Genomic DNA, 18,701 nt, shown 5'->3' on the forward strand with positions numbered 1-18,701 from the left:
TTCTGCAGCTGGTTAGGCTCTCCCAGAGCTAAAGGAAATGGCTCCCTATGTTGGGGCAGGTGGCTAGTTTTCTGCCTGATCCCCCTCAGGCTGGTTCAGACCCTACTGAGAGTGTTGGAGCTTCTGCTCAGCTGTGGTGGCTAGCTAGGCATCTGCCTGGTCCTCTCAGGCCAGATCTATTCTGTCCACATGTGAGTGAACAATCTGCTGGGATGGAGGTTTCTGCTGAGTCCATTCAGACCTTGTGGCCTCACAATCAGTCGATTCTGAGGCTTTGGAGCTGTGGCTGGAGGGCATGTCTACAGCTACCTGGATCCCCCGTGTGGGCCCTGGGTCCTTGTGGACTGGTGGGCCCTGATCCTCACTCTTTGGTCCTCCTGGGCCAGAGAGCCCACAGATCCATTACAGAGGGAGACAGAGGATGCAGGGGAGGCAAGCAGGCTCTGCACTGGGCTTTGGTTTTGTACCCATGTGGTTGCCTGCCCCTGGGGCTTTCTCAGAACTTGGGGGTCAGTCTGAGGTCAGAACCACCTGTTTTACTGAGTCTTTCCCAGGCCAGCAGCTCCAGGCTGGAGTTACACCACCCACAGTTCAGTCTCAGATACCAAGCTCCCGGTTATATCCTACGGCAGCCGCTCACTGGCAGGAATAAGTCCAGACGCTGGGAGCTGGGCACCCTTCCTCCATGGGCCAGTTGGGTGGCCAGAGGCGGGACCCACCTGGTCTCTGCACTTTGTGGACTTCTCTCACCTAGGGTTTTTCAGGTCTTGTGGTATGTAGCTCTCAGCCTGGTCCCTAGTGTCCTTCCTGTAGATCAGATATCCTGTGTGTTCAGCGCCATCTTGGAATCTCCTATCCGCCCCCCCCCTTTTCTTTCTACTACATGTTTAATAATATTTTGACTTTATATTTCTTTTAAAATAATTTTATGTTTTGGCTTTATATTGTCGTTCTTACATTCATTGAATTTTAGCAACATTTTTTCATTATCTGGAAATCTTTTTTTTTCTAGTGTTTCTTTTATTTTACTTTTTCCTACTATGTTGCTTTTTTCTCTTCCCCATCATACCATTCTTCTCCATGTCTCTTGTTTGTTTTTATTTCATTCATTTAAACTTGTTTCTTCTTTATATTTTTGCTCACTAATATCCTTCTCTTCATTTAGTATTTCAACATTCACTTAACTTTTCATTAGTTGACATTTTCTGGTTTAGGGTAATTACTGGTGTATTAGTGGGCTTTGATTTATTTTAAGTATATTTCTATATTTGCATGCATTGGTATTGTTGCTATCACCAAACTTTGTTTTTTTCTCCTTGAGTGGTACCTAAAGTTGAACTCTCAAGAGTGGGATACTCACTAAGAAACTTCCCAAATAAAACTGGAAGAGATATCTAATCCAACAGATGTGCAAATTCAAATTTAGTAACAAGAAACATAAAAAAGCAAGGCAACATGGCTGCTTTAAAAGATAACATCCAAGCTATTGATTTAAAAAGAAGTGGAGGTAGCAAAATGCCATATGATGGTCTTCAAAGTTTATTAGCAAAAAGGGCCAATAACCTAAAGCAGGATACACACAAACAGACAAATGAAATAAGGTAATCAACCAGGATCTAGAGAGGGACTCAGCAACACAGAGGAGAAAGTCAGCAAAAATGTACAAGAAAGTTAGCATACAGGGTAAAAGGCCAGCTAAATGGTAAGGAATCTCAACATTTCCACTGGGAAACTTACATTTTAAAAAGCATAATAGGACAGTCATAGGGGAGGGGAATAATGGGAAAATAGGGGGGGGGGAGGAATGGGAGGATACAAGGGATGGGATAAACATTGAGATGTAACAAGAATAAATTAATAAAAAAAAAAATAATAAAAAAAAAAAAAAAAAAAAGCATAATAGGAAATGTTGGAAATGAGAAATTCCAAATGAATCAAAGACCACAGGGGAAAGGATCACCAATAGATATGACCCAGCAGAAGAAAGAGTATCAGAGATGAAAGACAAACATCTAGACGCACCAAGATAGGAAAGATATTCTCTTCAAGGCTGTCAAATACAAATACCCAAAACACTAAGAATGTAACATTTATATAATTCCTGATTGTATCATGGTTCTTCTTGCTATAGGTAGTTTATTGTATATATGTGTAATAATATAAATATATATGTAAAGTATTCAATAAAAAAGGAAAGACAAAGCTGATGGAATACTGCATCTAAATATCAATAGGCAGAAAACAAATGAGTGTGGTTACAATAGTGAAAAACTCAAGGCTATGGTCAAAAGACCACAAGTAAGAATTTGGAGGATAGAAGCATGAGTTAAGTACTACAAGATACAGAATTTAACTAATAAAATTATGGAAGAAAAAATTTCAGATCTAGAGAAATAAGTAAACATTGAAATACAAAAGATATTTAGAATCACAAACAGACATGACCAGGATACATTTACAATATATTATATTCAAGATGCCAAAAGCACAAAGTTACAACAGAAAAGAAAATAACTGCTACCAAGGCAGAAACATCAGAATAGCATCAGATATATCACCAGAAGCCCCAAAATTCAGGACTGCATGGGATGATATATTTTAATCCCTGAATGTATTGCCAACCAAGACTGCTATATCCAGTAAATCTATTTGTTAAAATTGATGGAGAAATAAAAACATTTTGAGATAAATACCAAGTAAGATAGTTCATGACCACCAAACCAGTATTGCTGAAGATAAAGAGTTTCTCAAAAACTAGACGTAGGTCTACCAGATGGTCCAAGTATACTACTCTCAGGCATAAATAAAAAAGATTCTATATCCTACTGTAGAGATACTTGCTTATCCATATTTGCATCTGTTCTATTCTATCCACAATAGCCAATACATGGAAACAGCCTAGATGCCCATCAGCTGACGCATAAATAATGATAATGTGGTACATTTTCACAAGGGAATAATCTTTATCTCTTAAGGAAAATGAAATGATGAAATTCACAGGTAAATATATAGAGCTGGAAATCATCATTCTGAGTAAGGTAACCCAGATGCTGGAAGACAAATATATATTTTCTCTCATTTGTGGGTATTAGAGTTAAACTTTTAGATATGTGCATCTAATTTGAAATACAGAATTCAGGAAATTAATAAGGGGTCATGGGTGAGGAAGACTTTCAAGGGTTGAAGCTTGAACACAGTGATATAAAGGTGAATAAGGGAACAGGAAGAGTTAAATTCTGGTGAGGGATGGTAAAGTCAGGAATACTGAAGTGGGAGGGACAACTGACTCCAAAGACCTTCTGAAAATATCACAGGAAAAACTATGACTGTAGATATTTTCTTATAATGGGACAATAGTGCCTCTAATATATACTTCAGGTAAACATTTAAAAGTCCAATATCAGAAATAACTTACCTTTATTGCAGTTGTTAGCCTATGAGCTTCTCTAGACTCCCAGATATTACAAGGAATTGCCATTGTTGTTGGTTACCTTTGAGAACTTGATGGTAAGACAGTACCTACTTAATACACACACACATCATAGATAATAGAGAAATCAAAGTGGTACTGACCTGGAAATCTCATTCCTCCTGGCTACCTCGCAATGCTGGATAGTACTGTGAATGCTACCGGAAGAGGAAAGTAATCATCACCCTTACCTAGTTATGAGCCTGTGAGCTACAACAAAGACCAGCCCGGAAAAACATGTCGGGGCCAAGAACTTGTGGCCCCTTGGAAAGAATCTACTACTGACTCCTAACTTCTTATTATACCAATAGATTAGTGTGTCTCCCAAATGTCACAAAGAAACTTCATTTTTTTCAGTAGCTGGTGATTAACATAGAAATCCATAACTGGTCAAGGTACAGAAAATAAGATACTGAGGAATGGTCAGCCCTAAATGGGACATCCATATCATAACCCTCTCTTTCCAAGGATCAGGAATTGCAAAAAGGAATGGAAAAACTTTAAGAGCCAGTGGTGGTGGATGACTAACAGGAAACAGTTTTCTAGACACAACAGGTCAGTTGCACATACAAACTCACAATGATTGTAACAGCATGCACCAGACCTGTGCAAACTCAAGTCAAACAAAGTCCCAGTCAATGCTGTGGAGAGGCAGGCATGAATTCCCACTCCTTGCTGAGGATAGCTAGCTTTCTTTAAGAGTTTGGGATTCTGGTATGTTTAACATGCTTCAGTGGATGGCCAGACACTTAATGAGCAGCACCAATGGGATTTGATGAGTTAAAGAAAGAAGGATGCAAAGTTAGGTGAGTATGCAATGGGAGGTTGGGCTGTAAGGAGATAAGAGATAGCAACAAATGCCGTCAAAATACAATGTATAAAATTCTCAAAGAATTAATAAAAATATTTTAAAAAGAAGGGACTTAAAGGAATACTATACACAGAAGAAGTGAGACAGTCTCAATGATGAGAACACAGGAGAGAAATTTCAGGTTGGAATGGCAGACCACATGAGAACTGAGAAGGATTCCATCTCCCAAAGCAGTGAATCATTGAACCCTTGACACTAGTAGGAAAGAAAGTAATGAACAATGAAAACAACCAGAAAAAAAAAAATGTATGAATTAGTAAACATTTCTCTAAAACAAACTTGAACATAATTGGCTACAACTCACCAATAAATATATACAGATTATATGACTGGATTAAAAACCTGGAACCAACATTCTGTTGTCTTAAAAAAAACACACACACACATTAGTCATAAAGATACACCACATACTGATGGCTGTAAGGTGGAAAACAAACTTTCAAACAAATGGAAAGTTAAAATAAACTATCCCAACTGTTCTGATACCTGTTAGAGAAGACTTTTAGCTCTTGGCCCTGATGATGGTGCCAGGTACTGAATACGTCTTTATGAAGTGGGCCTTAAGTTTAACCAAGGAGTGATAGGTAACTCCCTAACATTTATGCCACTATTGCACCCATGGGTGTATATTACCTGGTAGGCCTTTATTTCAGTTCACAGAACTCATAGCTGAAGAAGACTGATAATCACTTTTCTCTTCCAGTAGCAATAGCTGACCAAAGTTAGTTAGGACAGATAGAGAAGGCTGCTGTTGTCTGGAGACATGGCTCAGTGGTTATAAGCACATAATATTCTTTCAGATTGCCTGAGTTCAGTTTTCAACATCCATGTTAGGTGGCTCATAACTGCCTGTTACTAAGGCTCCAAGGACTCCAATACCATTTTATGGACTCTATGAGTACCTTCATTCACACATACACAGACAGTCATATACACATAATTAAAAATAAATCTTAAAAAATAAGACTAATACATTTAAGTAAAGGGAGAAATGTGCTAGGAAAATAAAATAATTATAATGCATACATACTTTGTTTTAGAGCTCTCAGTGTCATAAAATAAATGCTAACAGACATTAAAATCAGATACATTCTGATACAAAAATGGATAATTTCAACATTCCCATTTCATTTACAGATAAGTTATTCAAACAAAAAATCAACAATGAAACCTCAGTGTAGAGCACATAAAAAATTAGTGGAGTGGAGCCAAAAAAGAATAATACACAGACTCTCTCAAACAAAAAGCTGAAGATTGAAATGAGACTGACAAATTTCTAGCTAAGCTAAGCAGAGGGAAGAGAGGACCCAAACTGATACAATTAAAAATAAAAAATCAAAAGTTATTATAGATTATGATTAAATTCAAGGGAAAATTGAGAAGTATTTTAAGAACTTGTATTTCCATCTCTACCTCCAACTTCAAGTATTTCATAATCCCTTCTTTATAGATGATTCATAGAACTGACTCTGTCCTGCCACATCCAACTTTGTGTCAAATAAGGTATTTTGGTTGCATATAGATGCTTCTCAACTTATGGTAGTTTGACTTATGACTTTTTAAAAGTTGCCATAGGACCCTCTTCTATCTTAATGATATGAGTCAGTGACTACACCTCCCAGCCATGTGACCCTTACTTAGTACTTAAGAGAGTTTATTGCAGTTGTTGGTGTATGTATTTCTCCTGATTTTAGAGAGAAGACATTTGTTTATTTCACCTTTGTGATCCAACATATAGTACACTCATCTGATATTTGTTAAATTAGTGAAACTTTCACCCACAAGCCTATCACTGTCCTATATGATATGATACATAATGCAAATTTTCATTTTTTATTGATAATTTGAACTCATGACATTTGAGATATTATTTCAAATATTATGTTTATAAGCTAATAAGGGATATTGAGTTGAGTGATTATATAAAGTGTAATTTGTATGCTATGCCATATTTTGACATACTATTATATATAATATGTATCATTTATATATAATATAACATTACTATTATATAACATTATATATGTTATATTTAATGTTGTATAATATACTATTAGAGGGGTATAATGTTACTTCCTGAATGGAACGTATATGAGAGATGGCATGCGTAAATCTTGGTGTCAATCCAATACCCTTAATAGTGACTTGCCTGTTCTGCCTGTTCCCTGTTTGAATAAATATCCCAATGTCTGTCTTCCCCATAGCCTTCATCATTTGCTTCTCAATGTCTTCCCCATAGCCTTCATCATTTGCTTCTCAATGTCTTCCCCATAGCCCTCATCATTTGCTTCTCAATGTCTTCCCGATAGCCTTCATCATTTGCTTCTCAATGTCTTCCCCATAGCCTTCATCATTTGCTTCTCAATGTCTTCCCCATAGCCCTCATCATTTGCTTCTCAATGTCTTCCCCATAGCCTTCATCATTTGCTTCTCAATGTCTTCCCCATAGCCTTCATCATTTGCTTCTCAATGTCTTCCCCATAGCCCTCATCATTTGCTTCTCAATGTCTTCCCCATAGCCTTCATCATTTGCTTCTCAATGTCTTCCCCATAGCCTTCATCATTTGCTTCTCAATGTCTTCCCCATAGCCTTCATCATTTGCTTCTCAATGTCTTCCCCATAGCCTTCATCATTGCTTCTCAATGTCTTCCCCATAGCCCTCATCATTTGCTTCTCAATGTCTTCCCCATAGCCTTCATCATTTGCTTCTCAATGCCTTCCCCATAGCCCTCATCATTTGCTTCTCAATGTCTTCCCCATAGCCCTCATCATTTACTTCTCAATGTCTTCCCCATAGCCCTCATCATTTGCTTCTCAATGTCTTCCCCATAGCCTTCATCATTTGCTTCTCAATGTCTTCCCCATAGCCTTCATCATTTGCTTCTCAATGTCTTCCCCATAGCCTTCATCATTTGCTTCTCAATGTCTTCCCCATAGCCTTCATCATTTGCTTCTCAAGAAATCACAGGAAAAGAGGGAGACAAAGGAGAAGTTTCAAGTTTCATTCTATTCAGTCCTGAGAACTTATATGAGTCTGAATTCAAAACTAATGAGATATTTGTTTGGCAGAGGAACCTTCAATACAGGATAGTCATTAGGCTGTGTTATAGCTACTGTTCACTGCTCTTATCTAGTATTACACTAAGACTGAACAGCAAAAATTGCAGAAAGATATATAAAATGTTTAGTTTCTGGAAGATGAGTTTAAAGTTGCTTACAAGGAGGGTCTAGAGAAAGCAGCTATAATTATTAAAGAGATTAGTGCAAACCTTTAACATTGTACTGAAACAATAGAAAGGTACTTTAAGAGTAAGTAATATGCCAACCATTGAAGGTTTCAACTTGTGGCACAAATTCACTAGGAATTAGAGAATGTCACAATTGAAGGAGTCTCTGCTAGAAAACAACCCCTAGGGAAGAAGTGTTTTCTCAGATTCATCTTCCAAGATGCCATTGGAGCTGGTAGGAGAGGGTAGACTACATACCAGGCTCCATAAGAACTCTGCAACACTGTTCACACTTCCCTGCTGACCAGAGAACCACAGCTTTCAAACATGGCTAGGATCCAGATTAGGGCAACAGTAACAAAAGAATGAATCATGCAGCCAACAAGGAGAGATCAGATATCGACAGCAAGAAACACTTCAAACATCATAACTCCAGTCGCCTAGATTCCCAGCACCTCCTCTGGAATCCAGCAACCTTACTGTGTTGTAACAGGCCACGAGAAAAGCAATTTATCAGAATCATAAGAAGAAGATTTCAAAATAGCAATTATAAACATGTTCATGGACTTTAAGGAGGATATAAGTAAATGCCTTAATGAAGACTGAAAACATAAACCATTGAATAAAAGAATAAAAACATTTTAAGACATGAAAATAGAATTTAATAAAGAAATAGACTCTCTCTCATAAAAACAACAACAACAATAACAATAACACACACACACACACACACACATACACACATTGAAATAAAGCTTGAAATGAAAAACTCAGAAAGCCAAACAAAAATCTTAGCCATAAGCCCCAGCAACAGATTAAAAGACATGGAAGAGAGAATTTCAGGTTTTGAAGACAATGTAGAAAAAAATTAAAAGCTCTGTCAAATAAAACATTAAATTTAAAAACATCCAAGAAATCTGGGACACCATGAAAAGATCAAACCTATGAATAATAGGTATAAAGTATAAAAAAACCCCTCAGATCAAAGGCACAGACAGTATTTTGAATAAAATTAAAGAAAATTTACTAATTTAAAGAAAGAGATGCCCAATGAGGGAAAAGAGGCATACAGAAAACCAAGTAGATAGGATCAGAAAATAAACTTCTCATGATATGTCATAATCAAACCACAAAATATACAGGTCAAATAAAGCATATTAAATGCTTCAAATGAATAAGACCATCTCACCTATGAAGGCAGACTCATTAGAATAATGTCTGACTTTTCAACAGAGACTCTGAAAGCCACAAGGGCCTGAAGAGACGCTCTACAAGTTCTAGAAGATACACATATGTTAGTCTATATCACTATACCAATCAAAACTATAAATCACAAGAACCAGAAAAAGGAAAACGTTTCATAATAAATACACATTTAGCAGTTTTCTTGTCCACTAGTTCAACTCCAGAAGAATAATTTCAGTATGAGAGAAGACTAATTACACCCAAGAAGACACAAAGAATAAATAATCTCAGAACAGTTCAAAAGATTGAAAAATCAAGAACAAGCTATTAGGAATTAGCAACACTGCTCAATAGTAACTATCAATATTAATGGTTCCAATTAAATAAACAGAAACTCATATTAAGAGATTAGATTTGAAAACAGAATCTATCTTTCTACTGTATCCAAGAAATATACATATCATCAAGGACAGACATCATCTGAAGGAATTAGGCATACCCATTTTAACATCTGACAAAATAGAATTCAAACCAAAACTATTAAGAAGAGATAAAGGAGAATACACACTCATTAAAGAAACCTCCACCAAGACGGTGTTGCGATTCTAAGCACTCAGGTGCCAAACACAAGGGCACCCAATTTCATAAAGCCAGCCAAAATCACATGATTGATCGTATCATAGAGATGGCAGAAGACTTCAATTCCCAACTCTCACTAACAGAAAGCCCGTTCTGACAAAAACTAATTTCTTGAGTTAAATAATGTCATGAATCAAATGGACCTAGCAGACATCTGCAGAACATTCTACTCAAACACTAAAGAATATACTTTCTTCTCAGCAGCCAATGGAACTTTCTCCATCATTGACCACATATTAGGACACAAAGCAAGTGTCAACAAGTATAGGAAAATTGAAACAAATCTCCACATTTTACCTGACAACCATGTATTAAAACTAGATACCAATACCAATAAAAGCAGCAGAAAACATACAAATTTATGGAAACTGAACAACTCATTACTGAGTGAAAATTAGGTCAAGGCAGAAATTGAGAAGGGAATAAAAAACCTTTAGAATTGCGTGAAAATAAAAACACAACATACGCAAACCTATGAGACACAAGGCATTTCTAAGAGGCAAGTTTATAGCACTGTCTATATTAAAGAGAGAGCTCATGTTAATAATGACAGACTTGAAAGGTCTAGCAAAAAGAACAAACAATGCCCCCAAAGAGTAGATTGGAAGGAATAATCAATTTAAGGCTGAATTCAATGAAATACAAACAAACAAATAAATACAATCTCATTTTTGGGTGAATCACATCCTGCCTTTAGACCCTACTTTGAATGTTTACCTATTTCTGTTGTTTGAACTATAGTGTCTGATGTCCCAGGTTCCCATGCGGGCACTTAGATATAGAGCCCTGGGCCTTTTATGTGCTGTTCTTCTGGGAACTTTGCTTCCTTTGGATTCCAGGTCTCTTTCTGTTTTACCTCAGTGGGATCATCACACCCACTCACTGTGATCTCTGGTAGCAATATCAAACACAAATGGTGTTAGTTCTCTCAAACAAAGCTCAAGGGCAATGGCACTGACTTCTTTGGTTAGGAAATGATGTTAACTGAACAAGGTGCTGCCTCTAGGAAATGCTGCCCCACCCCAGGACAGATGCAGAAGCATCTTGAGAGTGAACAAGGAGGAAGTGAAGACATTGTTCCCAGACACAGCTGCGCCTGTGCATGGGGGATGCTGCCTCAATGCTGTGCCTGAATTTCAGTGTTTACTGCTTTAAGGGCAGCTAAAAGTCACCTGCCATTGTTAAGAAGCTGTTCTAAGAGGCTTGGTAAGGAACTCAAAATTAGCTATTAGCAGCTTAATGTAGTTGTTTTTAGAGATGTGGGCTTTAAGTGAATGCATTTAAAACAAATTTTTATGACCTGAGTTACATAAACATATATGTGTAAATATATACAACAGTGTCTATGTTCTTCTACTTAGACAGTCTAATGTGTTACCTAGCAGATTATCTGATAGAATTTCTATTTGTCACAGCACAGATTAACCAAACGTATTTATATGCACTTGGGTTTTAATGTTCATGAGCACGTTTCTCCTAAAGTGCTTTTCTATATGGAAATACTCGGGCTTTGCTTCGGATTCTCTTTCTTTTGTTCCCAAGCTATATAATATGCAGCATCTTTCTTCAAAATGCCATAGTGGTTTTCCCCTTAGAATGCATCTGTGTATTTGGGCACTAAAGGGCATTAAACATCCAACTGCTACAATGACTACTGTGTGGAAATTGTCAAAATTCCTTCTGTCTTTTACAAGATGTATACAAAACAATGCCTGTGTGACTCTGAGCAAGCTGGTGTCTGCTTTCCTAGGGCGAGCAACTTCTCAGGCCATAAACTGTTTGCTCTGAGCTCATGCGAAGGCAGAGCATTTTTATGGATATAAAAGCAAGCTTTTTCTAATGATCTCTAATTGGGTTAAAATGTTGTGGTAATCGTAACCTTTTAAGTGAGTCTTGTGAAAAGAGCACGGTGTAGGACATAGCTTTTGTGGTTTATTCTTTCCTTTAAATTAAGGTGACATTATAATCATTGATCTTATAAACAGATCCCATTAGTCTCCAAACACATGGCCTCCCAAAGGGCATAGCAGCCACTCGGGTTGTTGGAATGAGACATAGAGGCAGGGCTTTGAAATAACAAAAGAAACCTTTTCTTCTCGTCTCATTTCACAACAGTGGTCTTCTTAAACTCAAGTTTTGTAGACAAGAACAAGACTTTGTTTTTCTGAGTTATCACATGTAAAAGCTTGCTAGTTTTTCTTTTTTTGGAGGGGGGGCCTTGGAAAAATATTATTACTACTACCTGGATGACTATGTTTGCTTTCCATGAAATTCTTAGAAATGCCAGAACATTTTATCTCTAATTGTGTATCAGTGCATATTGCAATAAAACTACTGGTGTAAAATAAAAACAATTGCAAACATATTCAAGAACACATAAAAAATATTAACCACCGTGATTAAGTTGGCTTCATCCTGGAGATTCAAGAGTGGTTCAACACATGGAGTCAACACATATAATCCAGATTTAAAGACAAAAATCACATGATTATATCATAGATGCAGAAAAGGCCTTTGAAAGGATCCAATAGCCTCTATGTTGAAAGTCTTGGGGAAGCTAGGGATACAAAGGACATACTTCAATATTATAAAGGCAATTTACAGCAAACATACAGACATCATTAACTTAAATAGAGAGAAAATGCAAAGCAGGATGTCTACCCTCTTTATCCCTATTCAATATAATACTTGAAGTTACAGGTAGAGCAATAAGACAACTGTGGGAGATCAAGGGATAGAAATAGGAAGAGAAGAAGTATCCTTATTTGCAGATGAAATGATTTATATGTAAATGATTACACACACACACACACACACACACACTCTATCAGGAAACTTTTATAGCTGATAAATTCTTTCAATGAAGTAGGAGGATACAAAATTAACACACAAACAGCAATAGTTTTCTTATATACAAATGACAATATACTGAGAAAGAATCAGGAAAACAGTACTTTTCACAATAGCCTAAAAAATACCTTGGGATAACTAATCAAGCAAAGAAAGACTTGTATAATTAAAAATGTTAAGGCACTGAAGAAAGAAATTGAAGAAGGCATCAGACTATGGGAAAATCTCCCATAGAAATGGAAAAAAAAAAAGACAAAACAACAACTTCAACTTTATATGGAAACACAACAACTCAGGATAGGTAAAATAATTCTGAATAATAAAAGAACTGCTGAAAGTATCACCATCCAAGATTTCAAGTTGTACTACAAAACTACAGTAATGAAACAACGTGCCATTGGCATAAAAACATATATGATCAATGGAATTGAATTGAAGATCCAGACATATACCTACAGACAGCTGATTTTTGATAAAGAAGCCAAAAAGAACACACTGGAGAATAGATGACATCTTCAGCAAATGATCCTGGTCAAATTGGATAGCTGTATGTAAAAAAAATCTATACCTATCAACTCCAAATGGATCAAGGACCTCAACATAAGACCAGATACCTTGAGTTGAAATGAGAAAGTAGGAAATAAATTTGATTGGATTGTCACAGAAAATGATTTTTTTGAACAGGACACTGATCACAGGCACTAAGGTCAGAAATAAGTAAATGGGATCTCATGAAGCTAAACACAATCTATACAGCAAACGACAAGATTATTCACACGAAGTGGCAACCTACAGAATGGAAAAATATTTCCATTAAATTGGAAAAGTGGAAAATGAAAAAATATACAAGTTATACATATGACAGAAGGTTAGTATCTAGAATATGCTTTTTAAAAAAGCTGACCATAAAATAATTAGTATCACTTGGCATATCAGCCACTGTGCAGGGCAGGCCTCATTCCTAGGAGCAGTTGGCTAACACCAAATGGATTCCATGTTTTTTGTTTTGGGGAAGTATTTTTTTGTCATATTAATTTTTTGTCATTATTTGTTTTGTCTTTAGTTTGTTTGAATTTATTCTTATTTTATGTTTTGAGAGAGAAGGAGGAGGAGGAGAGAGAAAGATAACATGTAGCGGGGTAGGGAGGATATGGGAGGAATCGGGGAGAGGAAATTATATGGTAAAATATATTGTATAAAATTTTTTGATTTTTGACAAAGAAGCCAAATCCATTCAACAAATGGTGCTGGTCTAACTGGAGGTCTATGTGTAAAAAAAGGCAACTGGACCCATATTTGTCACCTTGCACAAAACTCAAATCCAAGTGGACATAATGCAGACAACAGTAGATCATAGGGTACCCAGCCTTAATGGATACATCACATAAAACCAGAGACATTAAATAAGATAAATTAATTATAAGGAAATAATCAATTTTAAATATGGAGTTGTCAAATAATGAAACACATCATTTGTCTTAAATGTCTGAAAACCACAAAATGTTCATTATCCTTGTCCATCAGGAAATGAAAATTAAAATATTTTGCAACCTGCCAAGGAAGGGCCAAACAAACAGAGCCACTTAGCTACCGTATCTATGAACCATGGTGATCACCAGGATGACAAGACTTGCTTAAAGGTTCAATAAGTGGCACTTGCATGTTGGTGGCAATGGACAGCTATCTAATTCAACTTAAAGCTCCTCAACATGAGGGAAATCACGCTTGGTACTTGAAACATAGGCAGCTTTCCAGGGCTACTGAGGTCACAGACCTTAGCAAACAACCTACTAGTTTTACTTTGCTAGTCCAGCATAATTCTTTACTGTTTTCTAAATCTTATCCTTATAAACCCACAGATGAGTGTAGCTCCCATTCCACCCATCAAAGACCCCACCCCTCTGCCCCCTCCTCCCCCCACAGAAAAACACAACTGGACATAATGCAGACAACAGTAGATCACAGGGTACCCAGCCTTAATGGATACATCACATCACGGCTCCTGTATCTATGACTCAAGGACCATCAAGGAAGAGAGGGATGGAGACATTTTAAAAGCTAGAATACCAGGAAATCTGCTGTGGAACTAGAAACAGACATCCTGAGTAAGGTAACCCAAAGCCCCAAAGACAAATATTTCATTTTTTCCCCCTTATATGTGGATGCTAGCTTTTAAGTTTTAGATAGTGTTTCAATTAGAACTACCATAGAAGTTAGGTAGCTAGTAAGGGGCCAAAGAGTAAATGGTAATTTTCCAAGGAACTCACACCTGACATGATCAAAATATATTTTATGGCCACTTAAGCAGTGTCCAGTATGGACTCTGTATCATGGAGTGGGCCTTAGATCAGATATTGGTTGGTTACTCCCACAAGCTTTGTGTCACTATTGCATTAGCACATCTTGCATGCAGATTATCAAGAGTTTGTAGCTGGGTTAGTGTTTATCTTTCTCCTTTGGTAGCATGCAGACTACCTTCTGGTACCATTAAGAGTAGTCCATAGGGGTGCAGGCTCTAGGTAGCACCAGTTTGACTTTTCCATGCTCAATGAGTTGTGTAGGCACTGTCTTCAGCAATAGGGCCTTACTGTCAGTTTGTGGAGAGCAACCAACAGCCTTGGACATAGCCTGTGTTGTCTGGTGATTTAACATGCTGGTAACACGACCCTTAAAAAACATCAGGTAGATGGGAACAAATACAGAGGCTCATAGCTGGACAATGTTCAGAGAGTGAGAGACCTTGAAACATTCTGTCCTAAATGGAATGTTTCCATCAAATCTCTCCCTTCAGAGACTAGGGAACTTTGCAAAAATGGAGGGAGAAAGGTTGTAAGAACACCAATGAAACATGACCCTCTAAACACAGCAGGGCCAAAGCACATACAAACTCACAGAGACTGTGGCAGCATGCTCAGAGCCTGCGTGGTCTGCACCAAATGGAATCCTAGCACTGAGAGCACAAGTGGACAGAAGTCCATATCCCTAGTACAGCAGCTATCCTCAATTGATAACCACTCACAAATAAAAAGTTAGTGCTCTCCAACAAAGTCTTACTGGGGACGAAAAGCACTCTTAAGGCTGTACATGGTCAACACAAAAGGAACTCAGTGGCGTTTTGGAGGTTCTTTTTTTTCCTATTTCTTTTTTTTATTGGTAATATTAATATTGCATCTCAGTTGTTATCCCATCTCTTGTATCCTTCCATTCCTCCCTCTCCACTGCTTTCACTCTATTCCCTTCCCCTATGACTGTGACTGAGGGGGACCTCCTCCTCCTGTATATGCTCATAGGGTATCAAGTCTCTTCTTGGTAGTCTGCTATCTTTCCTCTGAGTGCCACCAGGCCTCCCCATCAGGGGGACGTGGTTAAATATGGGGCACCAGTGTTTGTGTGAAAGTCAGTCCCCACTTTCCACTTAACTGTGGAGAATGTCTTGTCCATTGGCTAGATCTGGGTAGGGATTTGATGCTTATTGCATGCATTGTCCTTGTTTGGTGCCATAGCTTGAGCAGAACCCCTGGGCCCAGATCCACTTGTCATAGTGTTCTTGTAGGTTTCTACAACCCTCTGGCTCATTCTATTTCCCCAATATTCCATATATCTCTCATCTAGAGTCCCAGTAGGATGTCCTCACCTCTATCCTGCTTTCCTGGTAAGTGAAGACTTTCATGGGACATGCCCTTTGGACTAGTGTCCAGATATAAGTGAGTATATACCATTTGTGTCTTTCTGCTTTTGGGTTAACTCACTCATTATGATCCTAGTTCAGTCCATTTATCCACACATGTTGGAAATTCCTTGTTTTTAATAGCCTACATCTGACAAAGGTCTAATATCCAAAATATATAAAGAACTCAAGAAATTAAACACCACAAAAAAACCAAATAACCCAATTGAGAAATGGGGCTCAGAATTAAACAGAATTCTCAACAGAGGAATATCAAATGGCTGAGAAACACTTAAAGAAATGCTCAACATCTTTAGTCATCAGAGAAATGCAAATCAAAACAACTCTGAGATTCTATTTTACATCCATCCGAATGGCTAAGATCAAATATTCAAGTGTCACCACATGCTGGCGAGGATGTGGAGAAAGAGGAACACTCCTTCATTGCTGGTGGGAATGCAAACTAGTACAGCCACTTTGGAAATCTATTTGGTGCCATCTCAGAAAACTGGGAATAGGGCTTCCTCAAGACCCAGCTATTCCACTCCTTGGAATATACCCAGAAGATGCTCCGGCATGCAACAAGGGCATATGCTCAACCATGTTCATAGCAGCCTTATTCATAATAGCCAGAACATGGAAACAGCCAAAGTGTCCCTCAGTAGAAGAATGGATAAAGGAAATCTTTGGAGGTTCTTTGTCTCATAATTTTTGGTGAGGACTGACTCGCTCTCCCTCCTTCCCTCCTTCCCTCTGTCCCTCCGTCCTTCCCTCCCTCCCTCCCTCCCTCCCTCCCTCACTCTTCTCTCTCCCTTTCCCTCTCCCTTCCCTTATAGGTCCTTCGCATATATATTATGGCATTTGGTTTTGTGTTTCTGTGGGATTCCTATGTGTATGAATATGTGTGCCTCTGCATCTATGTGTGTTTCTTGAGTTTTTTCCTTTGGCTTTCTTATTTCTGTTTGTTTGTTTTGTCCTATTCCCATTTGCTTGTTCATGTTTATCTTATTTTTATTGTTATCTTTAGATGTCTGTTTGTAGATTTGGGTGTGAATTTGGACTGGAAGGGAGGTGGGTAGGATCTTGGAGGAGTGAAGGCGGGGAAACCAAAATCAGAATACTTTGCATGAAAAAATCCTTTCGATAAAAGAAAACTAGAAAAATCTAAGCACCAAACAAAACAAAAATGTATTTTATGAAAAATTGTAAATAAAAATATAAAAGCATTATGCTTGGGTGTTAAGTTGACAAGGAACAGACTTGTGATGATTCATCTTGAATATAAGCTTGAAGAGTTAGGAATCATCTGGATGGCAGACTTCTGAGCTTGTCTAGGGCATTCCTAGAGATAGTTAAGTGAGATGGGAAAGCACACCCTGAATGTGAGTGGCACCATTCTACAGGTTAGGATGCTGGCTTGAATGAGGAAGAGAAAGCAAGAACAGTCCATGTGTTCATAGCGCTCTGCTCCCTGATTCCAGAGCAGTGTGACCGAACACCTCCCACTCTTCTTGCACTGTGCTTCCTCCATGATGAACTGTGTGACCTTAAATTATGAGCGTAAATCATCCTTTCTTCCTTAAGTTGTTTACCTTGTACTTTTGTCACAACAATGAGGAAAATAATGAATGCATCTAGGAATTCTCAACAGATTCAACAATAGTATAAACAAGATACTTCAGAGAGGGGGGGTGTTATCCATCTGCAGAACTCAAAAAGGCTCGCCTGAGATCACTGAAGCTTTTACATTCAATCTGGGGTGTTGTAGTGGACAAAGTGTCTGTGACTAAGAGTTGTGTGAGGATTTCTGGTTACTTCAACAACAACGTGAGGTAATGATCCCACAGAACCACGCAGAACTGACAGATCCTGGTCTTGATATATACATTTATAATTGATAATAAAATAGCTTATTAGAAGACAATGAAATCAATACTGAATTTTCAAATGAGAAGAATGCTTACAGGTCATCTGACTCATGGAATTTATTTTATGGTGAGATACAAATCCAATGCTAAAGGCATACTTATTCAAACTATGAGAATTTTAAAACCACGAGTACCTCTGAGAAGCATCTAGTGGCACCTTTGTGATTTCAGTGCAGTTATCAACTATGTCTTCTTAGAGTATGTTCGGTAGGCGTTTATTCTATCTTGTATCAATTGACAGGAATAATATCAGTGTCTTTGGTAAGTTATCTTTCATTCTCTGTAATAGCAAGTATCCTTGCTTCTATGGTTCTGTTATCTGCTCTTATGATTTAACTATTCCTCACTAACTGCTCCAAATGCAGTTACCTCAGAGAAATGCTGCTGACTTTTGATTAAGAAAGATAATTTTTCTTTTATTTATTATGTATATGTTCTGCCTGTGTGTGTGTCTGCACACCAGAAGAGGCCACCAGATCTCATTATAGATGGTTACGAGCCACCATGTGGTTGCTGGGACTTGAACTCAGTACCTCTGGAAGAGCAGCAAGTGCTCTTAACTTCTCGAGCCATCTCTCCAGCCCAATATAACAAGTTTTGCACACAAGAAAGTGAACATTAGAGACCTTACCATTCAAGATAGTTTTCTACAAACGCAGACATCGGGCTGATTTGCACTGTGTAAGTGTCATTTGCAGAATACTCAAAGAGTCCATAGTAAGGGTTGAAGAGCTCCTGAGACAACAGGAAGAAGAACTCTCGAGAAGGGCCACTGTAGTCCAGGCTGCAAAGGAAGCAAAGGACCGGGAAGTTCACTTTTGTGATAGTTTCATATCCAGGTCCTAGTGAGGTCTTTCAGGTATG

At 37.8% G+C, this 18,701-nt stretch overlaps 1 protein-coding gene across 1 annotated transcript in view; it reads right to left on the bottom strand.

Moving 5' to 3' along the window:
- The window catches only part of Hecw1 (HECT, C2 and WW domain containing E3 ubiquitin protein ligase 1), a 335,971-nt gene that overhangs the window by 25,838 nt on the left and 291,432 nt on the right, over positions 1-18,701 (bottom strand). The window contains exon 22 of the mRNA XM_051167947.1: positions 18,469-18,621. Coding sequence (XP_051023904.1) covers positions 18,469-18,621 — 153 coding nt within the window. The remainder of the gene's footprint in view (positions 1-18,468; positions 18,622-18,701) is intronic.

This window comes from Acomys russatus, chromosome 3 (assembly GCF_903995435.1).
Source record: "Acomys russatus chromosome 3, mAcoRus1.1, whole genome shotgun sequence".
In the NCBI taxonomy this organism is placed as follows: Eukaryota; Metazoa; Chordata; class Mammalia; order Rodentia; family Muridae; genus Acomys; species Acomys russatus.